This window comes from Rhincodon typus, chromosome 1 (assembly GCF_021869965.1).
Source record: "Rhincodon typus isolate 14 chromosome 1, sRhiTyp1.1, whole genome shotgun sequence".
NCBI classification, from domain to species: domain Eukaryota; kingdom Metazoa; phylum Chordata; class Chondrichthyes; order Orectolobiformes; family Rhincodontidae; genus Rhincodon; species Rhincodon typus.
The window spans coordinates 26,269,224-26,286,716 of NC_063332.1; the positions used below are offsets into that span (position 1 = coordinate 26,269,224).

At 41.2% G+C, this 17,493-nt stretch overlaps 1 protein-coding gene across 1 annotated transcript in view; it reads left to right on the forward strand.

Annotated features, from left to right (window-relative positions):
* The window catches only part of LOC109914983 (histone-lysine N-methyltransferase NSD2-like), an 89,547-nt gene that overhangs the window by 48,021 nt on the left and 24,033 nt on the right, over positions 1-17,493 (forward strand). Inside the window, exons 4-7 of the mRNA XM_048603418.1 lie at positions 5,327-5,496; positions 6,903-7,433; positions 14,086-14,242; positions 15,387-15,464. Coding sequence (XP_048459375.1) covers positions 5,327-5,496; positions 6,903-7,433; positions 14,086-14,242; positions 15,387-15,464 — 936 coding nt within the window. The remainder of the gene's footprint in view (positions 1-5,326; positions 5,497-6,902; positions 7,434-14,085; positions 14,243-15,386; positions 15,465-17,493) is intronic.

Below are 17,493 nucleotides of genomic sequence, written 5' to 3' on the forward strand. Positions count from 1 at the left end.
CTGAGAAGTAGTGAATGGAGCTGAACACTGCGCAATTATCAGCGAACATTGCCACTTCTGACCTTGTGTTGGGGGGAAGGTTATTGATGAAATAGCCAAAGATACGGTGAAACCTAAACATCATCCTGAAGTACTCCTGTAGAGACGTGCTGGAGCTGAGGCAACTGACCGTCAACAATCATGACTGTCTTCCTGTGTGCCAGGTATGACTCCAAACAATGGAGTGTTTAGCCTGATTCCCAATGGTGGATTTGTCCTGCTTTTTGTGAGTATGACTGTGTCATGCTGGCTCTTGATTAGTCTGAGACAGCTCGCCCAATTTCGGCAATAGCACCCACATGTGAGTAACAAGGCTTTGCAGGGCTGATTTTACCGTTGTCGTTTCCGGTACCTAGGTCAATGCCAGGTGGTCTGTCTGTTTCGTTCCTTTGCTCAGACATCGTAGCATTGATGCAGTTGAGTGGCTTCCTAGGGCAGTTGAGAGTCAACCACATTGCTGTGCAATCACATGTAGGCCAGACCGGGTGAAGTTGGCAGACTTCCTTCCCTGAAGGACATTCATGAACCAAATGGGTTTTATGACAATGGGCAATGGTCATGGTCATCTGTAGATTGTTAATTGCATATATTTTGAATTCTTAAATTCCAGATATTTTGTGAGGTACCTTTTCAAACGCCTTCTGGAAGTCCAAATACATCGCATCTACTTGTTCCCCTTCATCCACTCTAGTTGAGATTTCCTCGATAAACACTTTGGCAGGCATGATGAAGACATAGCCCTATTTTACCATGTACTTCCAAGTATTCCTGCAATCTCATCCTTAATAATGGGCTCCAATCTTAGCAATGACAAAGGTCTGGTTAACTGGCCTATAATTTTCTGCCTACCTCCCTCTTAAACGAGGAGTGAATCAAATTGGCTAAAGACTGGTCTCTGTAATGCTGGGGACCACTGGAGGGGGCTGAGATGGATCATCCACTTGGCACTTCTGGCTGAAGATTGCTGTGAATGCTTCAGCCTTATCTTTTGCACTGATGTGCTGGGCTCTTCCATCATTGAGGACGGGGATATTTGTGGAGCCTCCTCCTTCGGTGAGTTGTTTAATTGTCCACTATCATTTACGGCTGGATGTGGCAGGTCTGCAGAGCTTAGATCTGATAGGTTGGTTATGGGATCGCTTAGCTCTGTCTGTCACTTGCTGCTTGTGTTGTTTGGCGTGCAAGTAGTCCTGTTTGGCTTCACCAGGTTGACCCCTCATTTTTAGTTATGCCTGGTGCTTTTCCTGGCATGCCCTCATGCATTCTCCATTGAACCAGAGTTGATCCCCTGGCTTGATGGTGATGATTGAGTGGGGGATATGCTGGGCCGTGAGATTACAGACTGTGTGCTGGAGTACAGTTCACCTGCTGTTGATGGCCCACAGCATCTCATGAATGCCCAGTGTTGTTGGATCCGTTCATGATGATTGTGTTGTGTGGCACAATCGAGGGTATGCTCAAAGTGAAGGTGGGACGTCATCTCCACAAGGACTGTATCACTTTTACCGATACTGTCGTGTATACATGTCTGCAGCTGGCACATTGGTAAGGATGAAGTGAAGTATGTTTTTGCCTCTGGTCGGTTCCCTCACCACCTGCCGCAGGCCACATCTAGCAACTAAGTCTTTTAGGACTTGACCAGCTTGATCAGTAGTACTTCTGCCAAGCCACTCTTTGTGGTGGACATTGAAATCCCCCATCCAGAGTACATTTTGTGTCCTTGCCATCTTCAGTGCTTCCTCCAAGGATTGTTCAACATGGAGGAGTATTGATTCATCAGCTGAGGGAGGACAATACATGGTAATTATGTCAATGTTTTACCTGAAGCCACGAGACTTCATGGGGTCCAAAGTCAACGTTCAGGTCTCCTAGAGCAAAACCCAGTCGACTGTATACAATTGTGCCGCTACCTCTGCTGGGTATGTCCTGCCAGTGAATGGAGTGCCGAATAATAAGCGATTGCAGGTGATCCGGCACTCCACTCATACCATTTATACGGTCTTTTGATCTCTCTCTGCCCATAAATTCTGTATTCTATCTGCTTCTCTCTCACTGCACCTGACAAAGGGGTTATGTTCCGAAAGCTTGTGATTCCAACTAAATCTGTTGGGCTATAACCTGGTGTCGTGTGATTTCTGATTTTGTCCACCCCAGTCCAACACTGGCACCTTCACATCATGCCTACCATTAATTGTATAAGCCTTACCCTTGTTCGTTGTACCAAAATGCACTACCTTGCGTATATCCGAATTGAACTTTATCTACCATTTTTAAGTCCTTTGATCCATTTGATCAAGGTCCCTTTGTAATCTTAGAAAACCCTTCTTCATTATCTAGTGTGTCACAAATTTTGATGTTGTCTGTAGACTTATTAACCATATCTTCTATATTCTCATCCATATTATTTATATAAATGACAAACAAAAGAGGATCGAGAACCGATCCCTGAGGAATACTGCTGGTGACAAGCCTCCAGTCCGAAAAGCAATCCTCCGCCACCACAGTCTGTCTCCTGCTAAGCTAATTATATATCCAATTGGCAAGCTCATCCTGAATCCTGTGTAACCTAACTTTACTAATTAGTCTACCATGCGGAACCTTGTTGAAGGCTTTACTAAAATCCAAATAAACAAAGTGTACTGCTCTGCCATCATCAATCTTTTTAGTAACTTCCTGAAAAAACTCAATCAAGTTTGTGAGACATGATTTTCGTCACACAAAACCATGCTGACTATCCCTAATAAATTTTTGCCTCTCTAAATGTCCGTAAATTCTATCTTTTATAATAACCTCCAACAACTTACCCACAACTGAAGTCAGACTAGCAGGTCTAAGGTTCCCCAGTTTCTCCTTACAATCTTTCTTAAACAAAGGTACAACATTGGCCACCCTCCAGTCATCAGGTACCTCACTGATGTTTCTAGATGATGCAAATATTTCTGCAAGGGGTATCGCAATTTCCTCCGTTACTTCCTACAAAGCTCTGCCGTTATTTTAAAGTCCTGACTACTGTTTACGAATCACCAGGACTCCGGTACCAGTATGATTGAGGTGGAGATTGTCCCATCAGAACAGTTTGCTCCTTTCCCAGTACTGGTGCCAGTGTCCCATGAATTTGAATCCATTTCTCTCACATGAATCTTTGAGCTGTGCATTTACCTCTTTAATCTTATTAACTTTGAGCCAATTTGCTGTGGCTCAGGTAGTAATCCAGGGATTATTTTTATTTTTAGTTGTGCTTTTTAATTTAGCCCCTAGCTGCTCATATTTCCTCAGCAGAACCTCTTTACACTTTCTACCTATTTGGTTGGTACCTACATAGATCTTTCCCCTCTCACTCCAAGTTCCTCTGCAGCCCAGGTATTCTAAACCCAGACACCCGGCGGACAACACAGCCTTTCGATTCTGACTACAGAGAAACAGGCTGTTCCCCTGACCATACTGTACCTGATCAAAACTACATTCCTATTTTCTCCTCCCTCTTGAATGGTTTACTGTGTCGTGTTGCTATGGACTATGCAGACAATTGATTGAGTCCTTTTAGGTCTGCAACATGAACTTTTCACAAATCCATGAGCTGAAATCAAGTCAGGTCTGCAGATTTCTGACCAAATTCTCCTCATTTGGAAGTCTTGTAAACTAAATTCTTCCAAGTGATTTGTCCTCTGAGCTACTCCTGGGAGAGAAGTTTAACTTGTTTCTAAACTCAACACTGCTGTCCTTATGAACTAAATTTTAAGAAAACATGCTCCTCTTAGTTTTTTTCTGAAATGAAAACAAAGCTAATGCCTTCCTTATTCATCTGGTCTGTTGTCAGCATAATGGCATAAATACCTTTCCATTAATGGCACAGAGGCCTTCAGCCACCTGTTTTAAGACAAGTGCTGGATTTAGTCACTCCTGGAAGGACACACTGACCTTGAACTATCTTTCCTCAACATAATAGTTGAAAAATCTGCCAATAGCTTCCTGTATTGCTAGCTACTGAAAGCCAATGTTCTCTGGCCAATATACACATTGGGATGTTCACACTTCCATGTCATACAAGAGCAATCCTATTGACCACCTCGTGAATGAGGTCCTAATTATGTTGGCTTGATTCTGTTAGAGGGTGCATCAAAACTATTCTGTGTAATGACTGGGTCCTGAGCAAATGATCTTTCTCTGTCTTTACACATTCATCACTTTTAGCCCTGAATGGTGTTATGTCTAACTCTGGTTACACTGGAAGGAGATGGTATCCAAAAATTTAAACAGGTGAAGCTGTTTGTCTCATGCTACTGCTTTGCAGTTAAACCCACATGTGGCTTTCTCTACTAACGGGATACTACCAGAAAAATACTTTGCTTACCAGACAAATAAGACATGTTATGAGTTTTCATAATGGTGTGGTGACTGGTATGAAGGCCTACATCTAATGACTGGTGAACTGCATCAAATCATTCACAGGCACCTGCTGAACCAACCCATGCTTGCAAGCCTCGGAATAGTATGTCACCTTTGGAGCCAATTCTGCACTTCAAGATCATTTTTTTTTCCACAAGCCAGACTAAGAATCACATTGGAAACAAACTTAAAATTATCAATTGGGCTCCCAATGTGTTGCATTTGTGCATAGTATAAACTATGTATGTTCTATGCAAAATCCTGCTTTATGTAACTAAAAGGGATCTATATGCATATTTCACTTGTTTCATGGAAAAATGGGGTCATGGAGACTGCTAATTTCTGCATATGCATGTTAACACACTACCAGACTGATCTGAGAGCTAGGATTCACCACTCACTGTTCTTCCTGCACCTCCATGCTCATGATGGCCAATCGCTCAGCCTCCTCTTCTCATGATGTATAAAATAGTGCCTCTTTTTCAATTTACCCTATTACGTGGGCAGTCCCAGGTTTGCAAATCGGTTCCATTCTTGAGCCTGTTCTCAATTCAATTGGAAACAAGTCAGAACACAATGCAGAACAGTATAAAATAGCAGTTCATAAGTACAGAAACCACTGGTATGCCTGATTTTTCAAAATGACGCACTTGTATGGGATCAAATTCATAAGTTATGGCACTGTATAAACAAATTACACCAGTTGCATCACAGTGCTATAGAAATTCAAAGTTTCTTAGTGTTTCTTTCATGATGGCAGTCTGCAGTAATTTTGGATATTGTTATAAATCAAAGATTCGCAATGATATAGTATGAAATAATTTTGTTAGTTTTGTATTCTTGAATCTTGCGTACTGTTGCAGAAAAATTTGCAAACAACTGTTTTCTCTTTCTTGAACAGGTCTGAATAGGGCCATTTGTCGCCAATACCATGTCCAGTTTTTTGGAGAAGCTCCAGAAAGAGCCTGGATCTTCGAAAAGAGCATGATACCTTTTGAAAATTTTCAACAGTACGATGAGTTAATCCAAGAAAGTGCCAAACATGCAAGTTCCAAGGCAGAGAAAAATAAGGTAGAAAATCCCCTTGAACATATTTTAAGAATCAAAGAACTGCAGATGCTGTAAATCAGGAACATAAACAGAAGTTGCTGGAAAAGCTCAGCAGTCTGGCAGCATCTGTGAAGAAAAAAATCAGAGTTAACGTTTCGGGTCTGGTGACCCTTCCTCACAGTTCTGAGGAAGGGTCACCGGACCTGAAAAGTTAACTCCGATTTTTTTCTCCACAGATGCTGCCAGACCTGTTGAGCTTTTCCAGCACTTTGTTTTTGACCATATTTTAAATTGAGTTCTGAATATGCGTCTTTACTGTAGTGTGCACAAAATTTGTTTCCAAAAATCTAATCTCATGAATTGGGCATTAATTCTTAACAAACTTTATTCCTCATGTTTTAATATTCCTCAGTTCTTTTTTGCCTTGCTTCCAGCACTGAGTTTGTTTGTCTTAACTCCAGTGCAGCATTAACTGGTACAGCCTTTTGTCCCTATCTCGACTTGCAGTTTAAGAAATGGGTATTAACATTACCCAGTCTGGATGATTGATCAACCTTGGTTACAATGCCCAAAATTGGTGTTAAACTTTTTTATAAATATCTCTTTTTGGTCTTGTCTGAAACACATAATTCACCACAATTTTCTGTTTTAATTGTTGAAAATGCTCGCACAAAGTTGAAACCCTTTATTCTAAAATTTCTTAATTCTAAATTTCATGCCGTGGCATTACATGATCATGAGTATTGATGTTCTATGATGAACAAACATTTGTCCTTTTCTTTGCATTTTATCTTTGCTTTCTTGCCCTTTGTTCTCCTTTCTTTTTCTCCTATCTTCCTGCGACCTGTTCACTTTCTTGATTTGCCGCATCTGAATCTTCCATCCCCTTTTTGCAGAAACAAGGTAAAATCTACCTGTTCATTTTTATTTAAATGATGAACCAGTGTGGTAAATGGAGAACTGTCATTGCATCATCGTGTGCAAACTATAACTTGCATCATGAATCACTCATAAGATTGAAAGATGAAGTTGAGTCTTAAACATGATCCCCCTGCCACATAGCTGAATTTAAGCCCCCACTGTTACAGGCAAAATCTGCTTCAGAATTAACATTGTTTGTGCTAATCAATCTTGCCTGGAGTTATCTGCTGAATCTTTTCACATTTGCCCTTTGTGGTTTACATCTTTCTTACTGCAGTGTGTTTATTCCTGTAATATTTAATTACTGTTGAAATATGCTGTTTGAACAAAAGAGCTTTGAATTCCATAGAGATGGCTGTGGAATTAAATGCATAATCATTCACGTTAAAGTATTAACATGTTTAAATTAAGAGGTGCAAATTCCATCCCTAGCAGATCTGAAGAAATTATTTGTCATGTAATGCTATGGTATGTCTTTTGAGAATGAAATAACTCTGGTTTTTCAGATCCTAAAACCAATTCCTGCCAAAATCCGTGGTCAGTGGGATGTAGGGATTGCTCAAGCTAAAGAAGCACTGACAATGACCCTTGAGGATCGAAAAGCTAAATACACCTTTGTGTACGATCATGATCGGCCACTACTACCACCTCAGGTTGCAAAGGAAGCTGGGGTTCCAGTTGAATTTGTCGAGGATAGAAAATGGCCAACTGAAGCATTTCCAAGTATCAAGGAAAATCTTGCTGACAGTAAAGGACGGAGGAAAAGAAACAGCAGTGCACAAAATAAAAGGCAATGTTCAAAGCCATTTGAACCGAAGACCCCAACAAGGCACTGTGTAAATAGGACTGTAGATTGTATTGATGGTTCTGCTGCAAATCAGTCAATTGACAGGACATCTTGTAGATCATCAGACTCTGAGAGTGGTACTGGTTCCCCTGTGGCCAAGAGAAAACAAGGAGCCTCCTCTCAGCGGACCAGGAAATGTGACACTGCCTTCGCTCAGTTCATGGCTTTTTGTCAGAAACACCGAGACGAGGTTTGTGTTTTAAAAGCTTGCTTGGCAACTCAAGTTATATAACTGTGTGCAAACTGGTTTTTCGTTGAATTCTAGAGCAAACTTCTGCATTGGCAGTGAAAGGTAGATAAGCAGTGGTAGAATATTTCGCACTCAAGACTTGATTAAAGACTGCACCAACAAATATGGTGAATTGTGAAGAAAACACTGTTACCCGAAAAGTTAATTTCAAACAGAAAGCTAACTTGTATTTTGCAAAAATATGCTTCCTGATGTCACTTGACCTGACAATGATTGTTCATTATGCAAAATTTTGTTTCAGTTTGTAACATGGATGACATAGTGCACCTCATACCTTTTTTAATGGTGAAAAGAAACTACAGTTAAAAGTTGCTTCTATTTGAATAATATTGGGACTAACTGGTTGCATTTAAAATTGCAAGTGTAGGTGAAATGTCATAGATGACCATAACTAATAGGAGCACAATTAGGCCATTTGAACCACCAAGCCTGATCCACTATTTGCTCATGGCTTATATTCTCCAATTCTATTCTTCTGCTTCTCCCCATTAGCATAGATCCCCTTATTAATCAAGTGCATGTCTATCTCTGATATAACAAGGTGTAGAGCTGGATGAACACAGCAGGCTAAGCAGCATCAGAGGAGCAGGAAGGCTGATGTTTCGGGCCTAGACCCTTCTTGAGACATGTCTATCTCTGTCTGAAATGCACTTGGCCTCCACAGCCCTCTGCAACAGTGAATTCCACAGATTCACCAACCTTAGCTGAAGAAATTCCTTCTTATCTCAGTTGTAAAGGTCATCTCTTCTTCTGCCTGCTCTCTTTCTCTTCTCCCCACCACCACCACCACCACCACGGCTGTGACCTTGGGCCCTAGTCTTGCGTAGCAATGGAAACATCTTCTGTATTCACCTCTGCACCGCTATTGTACCTGCCTCAGGAGGATGATAGTTGAAGGGTGTTTCTTGGACTGGAGGCCCGTGACTAATGGTGTGCCACAGGGGCCAGTGCTGGGACCTTTGTTATTTGTTATTTACATAAATGATCAGGATGTGAATGTACAATGCATGATTACTAAGTTTGTGCAAAAGTAGGAGGTATCATTGATAGTGAGGAAGGTTATCAAAAATTAGAGGCATCTTGATCAGACAGGGAAGCCCACTGAGGATTGACAAATGCATTTCAACACCGATAAGTGTGAGGTATTGCACTTTGGAAAGTCAAACCAAGGTAGGACTTATACAGTAAATGGTAAGGTCCTGAGGAGTGTTGTGGAACAGAGGGACCTCGGAGTACAAGTACATAGTTCGTTGAAAGCGGCGTCACAGGTAGACAGGGTGGTGAAGAAGGCATTTAGCATGCTGGCCTTCATCGGTTGAAGCATTGAGTACAGGAGTTGGGATGTTATTGTTACAGTTGTATAAGTTGTTGGTGAGGCCGCACTTGGAGTATTGTGTACAGTTTTGGTCACCCTCTTATAGGAAAGACTTAGTAAAACTGGAAAGTATGCAATGAAGATTTATGAGGATGGTGCCAGAACTTGTACACCTGAGTTATAGGGTGAGGTTGGCCAGGATAGGACTTTATTCCTTGGGATGTAAGAGAATGAGGGGTGACCTTTTTGAGGTGTATAAAATCATGAGGGGCATAGGCAGGATGAATGCATATAGTCTTTTTCCCATGGATGGGGAATTGGAAAAACTAGAGGGCATAGGTTTAAGCTGAGCGGGGAAAGATGTAAGAAGGACCTGAGGGGCAACTTCTTCACACAGAGAGTGGTGCATATATGGAATGGGCTGCCAGAGATAGTGGTTGAGGCAGGTACAATATCAACATTTGAAAAACATTTGGATAGGTACATGGATAGGAAGGGTTTAGATGAATATGGACCAAATGTGGGCAGTTGGAACTAGATGAGTGGGCACCACTGTCAGCATGGACCAGTTTGGGCTGAAGGGCCTGTTTCCATGCTGTATCATGCTATGAATCTACTCTAGACTCTAAATCATTGATATAAGTAACAAACAGGAATGGATCCAGCACTGACCCCTGTGGCAGCACCACTAGTCACAGGCCTCTTCCAGTCTGACAAACATCCCTCCACTATTACTCTTCGCTTCCTACCATCAAGCCAATTGTGTATCCAATTTGTCAGCTGTCCCTGAATTCCATGCAATGTAACCTTCCAGAGCAGCCTACCATGTGGAACCTTATCAAAGGCCTTACTGAAACCCATATAGACCACGCCTGCTGCCTTGCCCTCATCCACCTTCCTGGTCTCTTCTTCAAAGAACTCTTAACAAATTTGTGAGGCATGATCTCCCATGCACAAAGCCATGCTGACTATTCGTAATCAAACCCTGTCTTTCCAAATGTACGTATATCTTATCCTTCAGAATCTTCTCAAGTAACTTACCTACCACAAGTGTTAAGCATACTTGTCTATAATTCCCAGATTTTTTTCTTTGCAGCCCTCCTTGAATAAGTGCACAACATTCGCTACCCTCCAGTCTTCCGGGACCTCACCTGTGGCTAACGATGATGCAATACATTAGCCAGGGCCCCCACAATTTTTTCTCCAGTCTCTTGCAGGGTTCTTGGATATATCTGGTCGAGACTAGAAGATTTATCCACCTTCATACATTCAGATACTTTTAACGCCACCTCTACTGTGATATGGAGTGTCCCCAAGATATGACCACTAACTTCGCAAGTTCCCAAGTCTTCATGTCTTTCTCCGCAGTAAATGCAGAGGAGAAATATTAATTGATGACCTCGCCCATCTCCTGGGGTTCCACACATGTCCACTTTGGTCCTTGAGGAGTCCTGTTCTCTCTCTAGTTATTCTTTTTCCTTTAATATACTGAAAGAACCTCTATGGATTTACCCTAATCTTCTCAGCCAAAACTATCTTGTGCCCATTTTTTGCCTTCCTGATTTCCTTCTTCAGTAAACTCGTGTATCCCCAAAATACCTCCAGGGATTCCCTGTACTTGAGCCATGCCTTCTTGTTTTCTGGTCAGAGTCTCAATATCTCTTGTCATCCGGGATTCCCTACGCCTGCCAACCTTGCCCTTCACCCTCACAGGAGCATATAGACCTTGAACTCTAGCTATCACACATTTAAAGGTCTCCCACTTGCCTGAGGTCCCTTTGCCTGCAAACTACTCCAGTCAGCCCCTGCAAGCTCCTATCTAATCCCATCAAAATTTGCCTTGCCCCAATTTAGAACTTGAACCTGTGGACCAGTTTTGTCCTTTCCCGTAACTATTTTAAAATTAATAGAACTGTGGTCACTGGTCCCCTACTGTCACCTCAGTCACCTGTTCTGCCCTATTTCCCAAGGGTATGTTGAGGTTTGCCCCTTCCCGCATAGGACCCTCCATGTAGCACTTGAGGAAACTTTGCTGAACACCCTCCACAAATTCCACCCCATCTAAGCCCTTAACATTATGACAGTCCCAGTCTGTGTTAGGAAAATTTAAAATACCAACTATGACAACCCTATTGCTCCTGCAAGTCACCCCACCCTCCCTCTATTTTGTTCTTCTAATTCCCTTTGACTATTTGGGGGCCTATAGTACAATCCCTATAACGCCACCATCCCCTTCTTATTTCTTAGCTCCACCCACAAAACCTCACTAGATGGCCCCTCAGTTATTTCATCTCTGACTACTGCTGTGATACTCCCCTTAATCAAAAATGCAACATTCTCTCTCCTCCTCCCCGCCCCCCCCGCTCCCCTCTTTCTAAGTCATTACCGGAGTCTCTGAAGTAATAGTCTAGCGATAATACTACTAGGCCATTGCTTCCTCCTATTCTTTTGTCCTCTCTTCCAAAATAAACAACTTTGCATTTTCCCATGTTTATGTTCCATTTACCAACTTTTTGCCCACTCACTTAACCTATCAGTATATCTCTGTAAACTGTTTGCATCCTTTTTGCAACCTGCCTTTTCACTTTATTTGTTGTTTGGCTACAGTATGTTGACTTCGTTCCTCTAAGTCATTAATATGAATTGCAGCCCCAGTACTGATCTCTTGGCTTCGGATTGAGCTATTCACTTTCTATCCCAGTGAAGAATTCTGTCACATCATGGTTTCCTTTTCCTAAAGGACCACGCTCAACAAGATCAATAATAAACCCTTTCTCAGTGAATGAAACCAAATCTAAGATAACCTGTTCCATCATTCGTTCCTCAACATACTGGTCTTCAAAACAAATTTACACACATCCCAGGAATTCATCTGTCACAGTGTTTATGCAAGTGTAGCTTGCCTCATATCTCTACAGATAAAAATAATCCATGATTACTGTATTACCCTTGTTGCATGCTTCTGTAATTTCCTATTTAGTGCCATTTGCCATCTTAACACCACTGTTGGATGCCCATAGCAACTCCTACAAATGTTTTCCGTATTTTAGTGACTGTAGCACTAATCCTCAAGTAAGGAGGGAGACAAAACCAGGAACGACAGGTCAGTTTGCCGGACATCAGTCGTCAGAATTCAGTTCAAAAATACTCCACTGACTGTAAAGCATGTGGGACATCCTGATGTAGTGAAAGGTACTATATAATTCCAAGTCTTTAACATTGAGAGATATGGGCCATTGGGTTTAACTGTAGCAGTAGATTTATTGCTGGGTGTTGAAGGTCTGGGAATTCAGGATATCACATTTTGATGGATCAGATGGTTTCTGCAATTAGAATCAATTTTAATGAAATCTTGTCTCTCCTGGGAAATTAGACAATGTTTTGAGAGAGTCATCTTTTTCATCAAAAACTGTAAGCAAAATGATCAAACTAAAGTGGAGCCAGTGGTGTACTAGTAATGACACTCAACTTGTATTCCAGAGGTCCAGACTAGCATTCTGAGAATATGGGCTTGAATCCCACCTTGGCATTCATTCCACAAAAAATTGTTTTAAAATAAAGTCTAATAGCAAGCATGTTACCACTGTCAATGGTGATAAATACCAGCCTGGTTCACTCATGCCCTTTTAGGGAAGAAAATCTACCATCCTTAATTGGTCTGACTTCCAAGTGACTCCAGACCCACTGGTTCACTCTTTGAAATGGCAAAGCATGCCACTTAGTTGAAGGGCACTTAGGGATGGGCAACAAATGCTGACCTTGCCAGCAATATCTTCATCCCATAACAGATGAAACTAAATTAATATTGCACAATTCGTCCGTGTTTCCCATTGCTCTCCATAACTTCAGTTCATCATGAAGAAGGGCTGCATATATGATCTCTTCTGTTTATGCTGTTTCATATATTGTACAATAAAGTGATAGACCGCTCAACACAGCAAGGGCTAGTAGGTATTTTCATTCTTTGGTTTATTACATTTGGGTGAACTGATTAAGAATGAAACTTTTGTGTTTTCCTCCATCTTTGGTGCAGTTAAATGTACGTTTTAGGCTTTTATGAATATTTTACATTTTGTTTTGTAAGTCTGTTGTGCTTCTAAACTGGACCCCAGCATTTTTATCAGCTCAGTTTGGCTTAATGCTGTACAATTAATTATTCCAAAACATCAAGTTAATTCCTTTTTAACTTTTAGGCATAAATCTGTTGTTTGATATAAATGAGTTTTAAAATCCCAAAAATATGATGCTTGGTTTGTGTAAATTAATTGGTTTAGAGAGAGTTAAAAATCTGACCCTCAGTTTCAAATCTAAAATCTGCAAATATTTGTAAAATGACAAAATATGAGCTGACCTGCCCTCTCCTTGAGCACTAAACTTATAAGATTCTTATTTTTCTGAATGAGTCCTTAATTCTATTGTTTTATGAGTGTAGTGTTTATTCATGCTGTCAGCCTCCTCTCCCTCATCTTAATTCTTGCCATTCTTTTAGAATGCAAACTGAAGATGTCAGCAAAGAAATGACAATTTTAGTTTGGCTTTTATGATGGCTGGTCAACCTTACAAGATGGATTTCTTTTCCCAATTCTCTCTCTATCTACTCATCAAGACAGGTTGAGAAACTTAGGTACTACTACTAGTGTGACTGTTCCTTGGGCACTAATCTAGACAGTGATTCACCATGGCCATCATCACAGATAAACCTGATCCTGTCCTTGTGCAATGCCCTGACACCTGTATTTTACACCAAGATTCTTGCTCGGCGATCTGCAGTGAAAACCACAGTTAATTTCTTTCTTTCTATCTGAATTCATTCTTTCTCTTTTTGTTTGGGGACAGTGTATACTAGGAATGGCATCTTCAACCTTTCTGTTTTGAGTAATTTGGTTCCTGTTCTGTATACTTTGTTTATACATCAGTATTATTGGGTATGGTGCTGTTCATGAGCTGTTGGCTTGGTTTATAGCTCTGTGTGCTGCTGCCTGGTGTTCATTTTACCTTTCCATTGGATTGTAAGATCAAGGCTGTTAATTTATGTTGAGAAATGTAATTATCGTGCAGCACATGTGGTGTCTTGAAACTCCGGTGTCTCTGCATTGATTAGAAGCAAAATGTTACCTGCAAATGATATTTTATAAGTATATTTGTGATGTTCAAACTTTCAGAAATGTTTTTGTTTCTGCATTATTTTGAGTAATCGGTATGAATCTTCTTTATCAATCAAGATTGTATTGTTTACAATCCAGAATAAAATATTCTGACATGCTTCTACATTTGCAGCTGGCTGAGGAGCATCCAGATGCTGCTGCTGAGGAGATTGAAGAGCTGCTGGAATCTCAGTGGGCTATGCTTAGTGATAAACAGAGAGCACGTTACAATACCAAGTTCTCTCTAGTAACCCCAGTAACTGAACATAAATCTCCTGTTTTGAGTTCAGGTAAGTGTAAACTATCAGTTGAACTCTTTGAGGTCTTGCTCTGCAAGAGCTGGGCACTGCTTCAAATATAAGGTGGTAGTTTTAGGGGTATTGATTGGTTTGGGAGTTGCCCAGATGACTGTGGAAGAGCTGAGGTGGCTTCCAGTTGCTGAGGTGAACTGGGCAGAAAGCCTGTCTCAAGGCTTCAACACCATTGCCAATAATCAAAATAAGAGGGTAAAATGTAAAACATTAATCTCGACTTCACTGCAAAAAGTCACCATGGCTTGGTGCAACTTCTGCAAAGGAAGTACATGTTTCCGTCCACCGTTCTTAGCACGTCAACTGGCCTAGTATCACAAGGGGAGAGGGCAGGAAAATAGACATGAGGTATATCAGCCATGATCCTATTGAATGGCCTACTCCTGTTTCTTTTCTTTTTTGAAAAAAAAAGGTTGTAGATCTGTTCTGCCACTCGGAGATCGTGGCTGCTGTGATAATCCTCAACTCCACTTGCCTACCTTTTCCCTACAATACTTGATTCCCTTACCATCTTGAATATACTTACCAACCCAGCCTCATAGCATTCTGTGGCTCACACTTGTGAAAGCAGGTCTTGATTTCTTTGCTGTCCCAGACTACTACTGATAGGTTGGACAACTGCAAGGGTTTTGTGTGTAAACAGTGCATAATCTCTTCCAGTTATTGAGCCCAGATATCACTTGACACCAATCCCAACGTCAAGGTCCTGGATTGTATCTGCAGTTCTATGTTAGCTCTCCAAAGGGGTGTACTGGCTGCCTAAAAGAAAGTGCTTGAGAACTGCCCTACTGTTTTCTAGTCTAATCTCTACACCCTAGGTTCCAGGCACATGGGACTCCACGAGCTGACTTGATCAAGGCATGACTGTTCTGTATTATTTTTTTACAATCCAGATTAAAGATGAAATTTACTGCACACAAATATCATAAAGTTCAGTTATTCTCTCTGCACCCTACTGATACCAATGGCTTTGCTTGTTGTCTCAAGTTTTTTTTGCACTGTATAAAGCGATTGGAAGCTAATCATGGCGGGGAGTTTTTAACAAATAGCTCAAAATATGAATTCAGAATGTTTGTTTGTATTCAGACCAGTATATTTTTCTTCTGTCATACTGTTCCAATAGATTTTTCAGCTAGTTCTCCTGGGCCAACCAGATGCAAAGTTCTACACGAATCTCCAAAAAGAACAACTAGATCTAGTGGTAGGTCAAAGGATACATTTGCTACAGTTATTTGATTTGCATGTGATTGTCAACTTTGTTGAAAGTTTTAAAGCTAATGTTGAACTTCCACATCTGTCTGGACTTGCTGGCATAATGATAGTAATTTTATAAATTATAACTAGCTGATATTTTGCTTGACCATATTAGTTGCTTGTTCAGTTGTAGGAATGCTGTCAGGTAGGGGAGGTGATGGCCTAGTGGTATTATGACTGGACTGTTAATTCAGAGACCCAGATAAGGTTCTGGGCACCCAGGTTTTAATCCCACCACAGCAGATGGTGGAATTTGAATTCAATAAATGTCTGGAATTAAGAATCTAATAATTACTGTGAATCCGTTGTCGATTTTCAGAAAAACCCATCTGGTTCACTAATGTCCAGGAAAGAGAACTACTATCCTTACCTGGTATGGACTACATGTGACTCCAGACCTGCAGCAGTGTGGTTGACTCTTAACAGCCCTCTGGGCAATTAGGGATGGGCAATAAATGCTGCCTAGCCAGTGACGCCCTCATCCCATGAATGAATAAAGGAGGTGGGGACAGCATGATTCAGGACCAGGTGACCATATCATTTCTTTAGTACCTTAGTGATATAGGGCTTGAGGACCAATTAGCAGCATGTTTGACTGTTTATCCCATTGAGAGAGAATGAGGTACATGTAAGGAATCCTATGAACCTGAAAACAAAACTCAAATTTGGAAGCAAACTTCAAAGGGTACTGCTTTGAGAGTATTTCAGGGGGCTGTGATTTTGCTTTCAGAAGGGTCCCAATCCGAAACATCAACTCTCCTGCTCCTCCAATGCTGTCTGGCCTGCTGTGTTCTTCCAGCTCCACAATGTATTGTCTCTGACTCCAGCATCTGCAGTCCTTACTATTTCTTGCAGGTGATTATGTTCCCTTGTAACTTCTGCCCTTGTCCTTCTAGGTGGAAGTGGTTGTGAGTTTCCAAGGTGCTGTCCAAGGATCTTTGGTGCATCTTATAAATAGATGCTACTACTACTGAGCGTTGGTGGTGGAGGTAGTGGATGCTTGTGGATGTGTTGTCAGTCAGGCAGGCTGCTTTGTCCTGGATGGCATCAAGCTTCTTGAGTGTAATTGGAGCCACAGCCATCCAGGTAAGTGGGGAGTATTCCATCACATCCCTGACATGTACCTTGTGGATGATGGACAGGCTTTGGGGATTCAGGAGATTTATTTACTCGCTGTAGTATTCCTAGCCTCTGACCTGCTGTTGGAGCCACTCTGTTCATGCACTGAGTCCAGTTGAATTTCTAATGTAGATTAGCGTTTTGGTGCATGAAACTTTTTAGTTGTCTTCTCTCTTTTTCTTCCTGATCTGCAGTTATATGCAGGACTGCTTGTGCTCCTGTCTGGTATTTGCTGTGGGACAAATTGCTCTTAACTCCGGACAATAGTCAGTTCGGAGGAGCTATACCATTTGCAGGAAAAAAAATTGGATTAAGAAACAATTGTCCAAGCCATATAGTCTAAATTGAGCTCAATGTTCTTGAGTTGGGACTGTAATTTCCAGAAGGTGACTCATTGGGTGTAAATATAGGTTTTTTCAATGTTTTGCTTTTGCTGGTATTTTCAGATTTTTTTCCCCTTTTTAAAGAAGAGAGGCAGGAAACTATAGGCTGGTTGGCTGGTTAGCTTGGCATTTGTCATGGTGAAGATATTCGAGTCAATCATTTAAATAGATATTAAATGCACACTTCAAAAAACTCAATGTAATCAGGAAGAGTCAGTATGACCTTGTCAAAGGCAAATCATGTTAACCAGTTTATTGGAGTTCTTTGAAGGACTAACATGCGCTGTGGATAGAGGAGCCTGTAAGCGTACTACACTTGGATGTCCAGAGGTCATTTGATAGGTAGCACATCAAAGGAAATTAAAAAGCCATGCGTTGGGTAGACCGTGTTAAAATGGATAGATAATTGGCTGGCAGGAAACAAATGAATAAATGGTTTTGTCTGATTGGCAGGATTTTTTAAAAATTCATTTT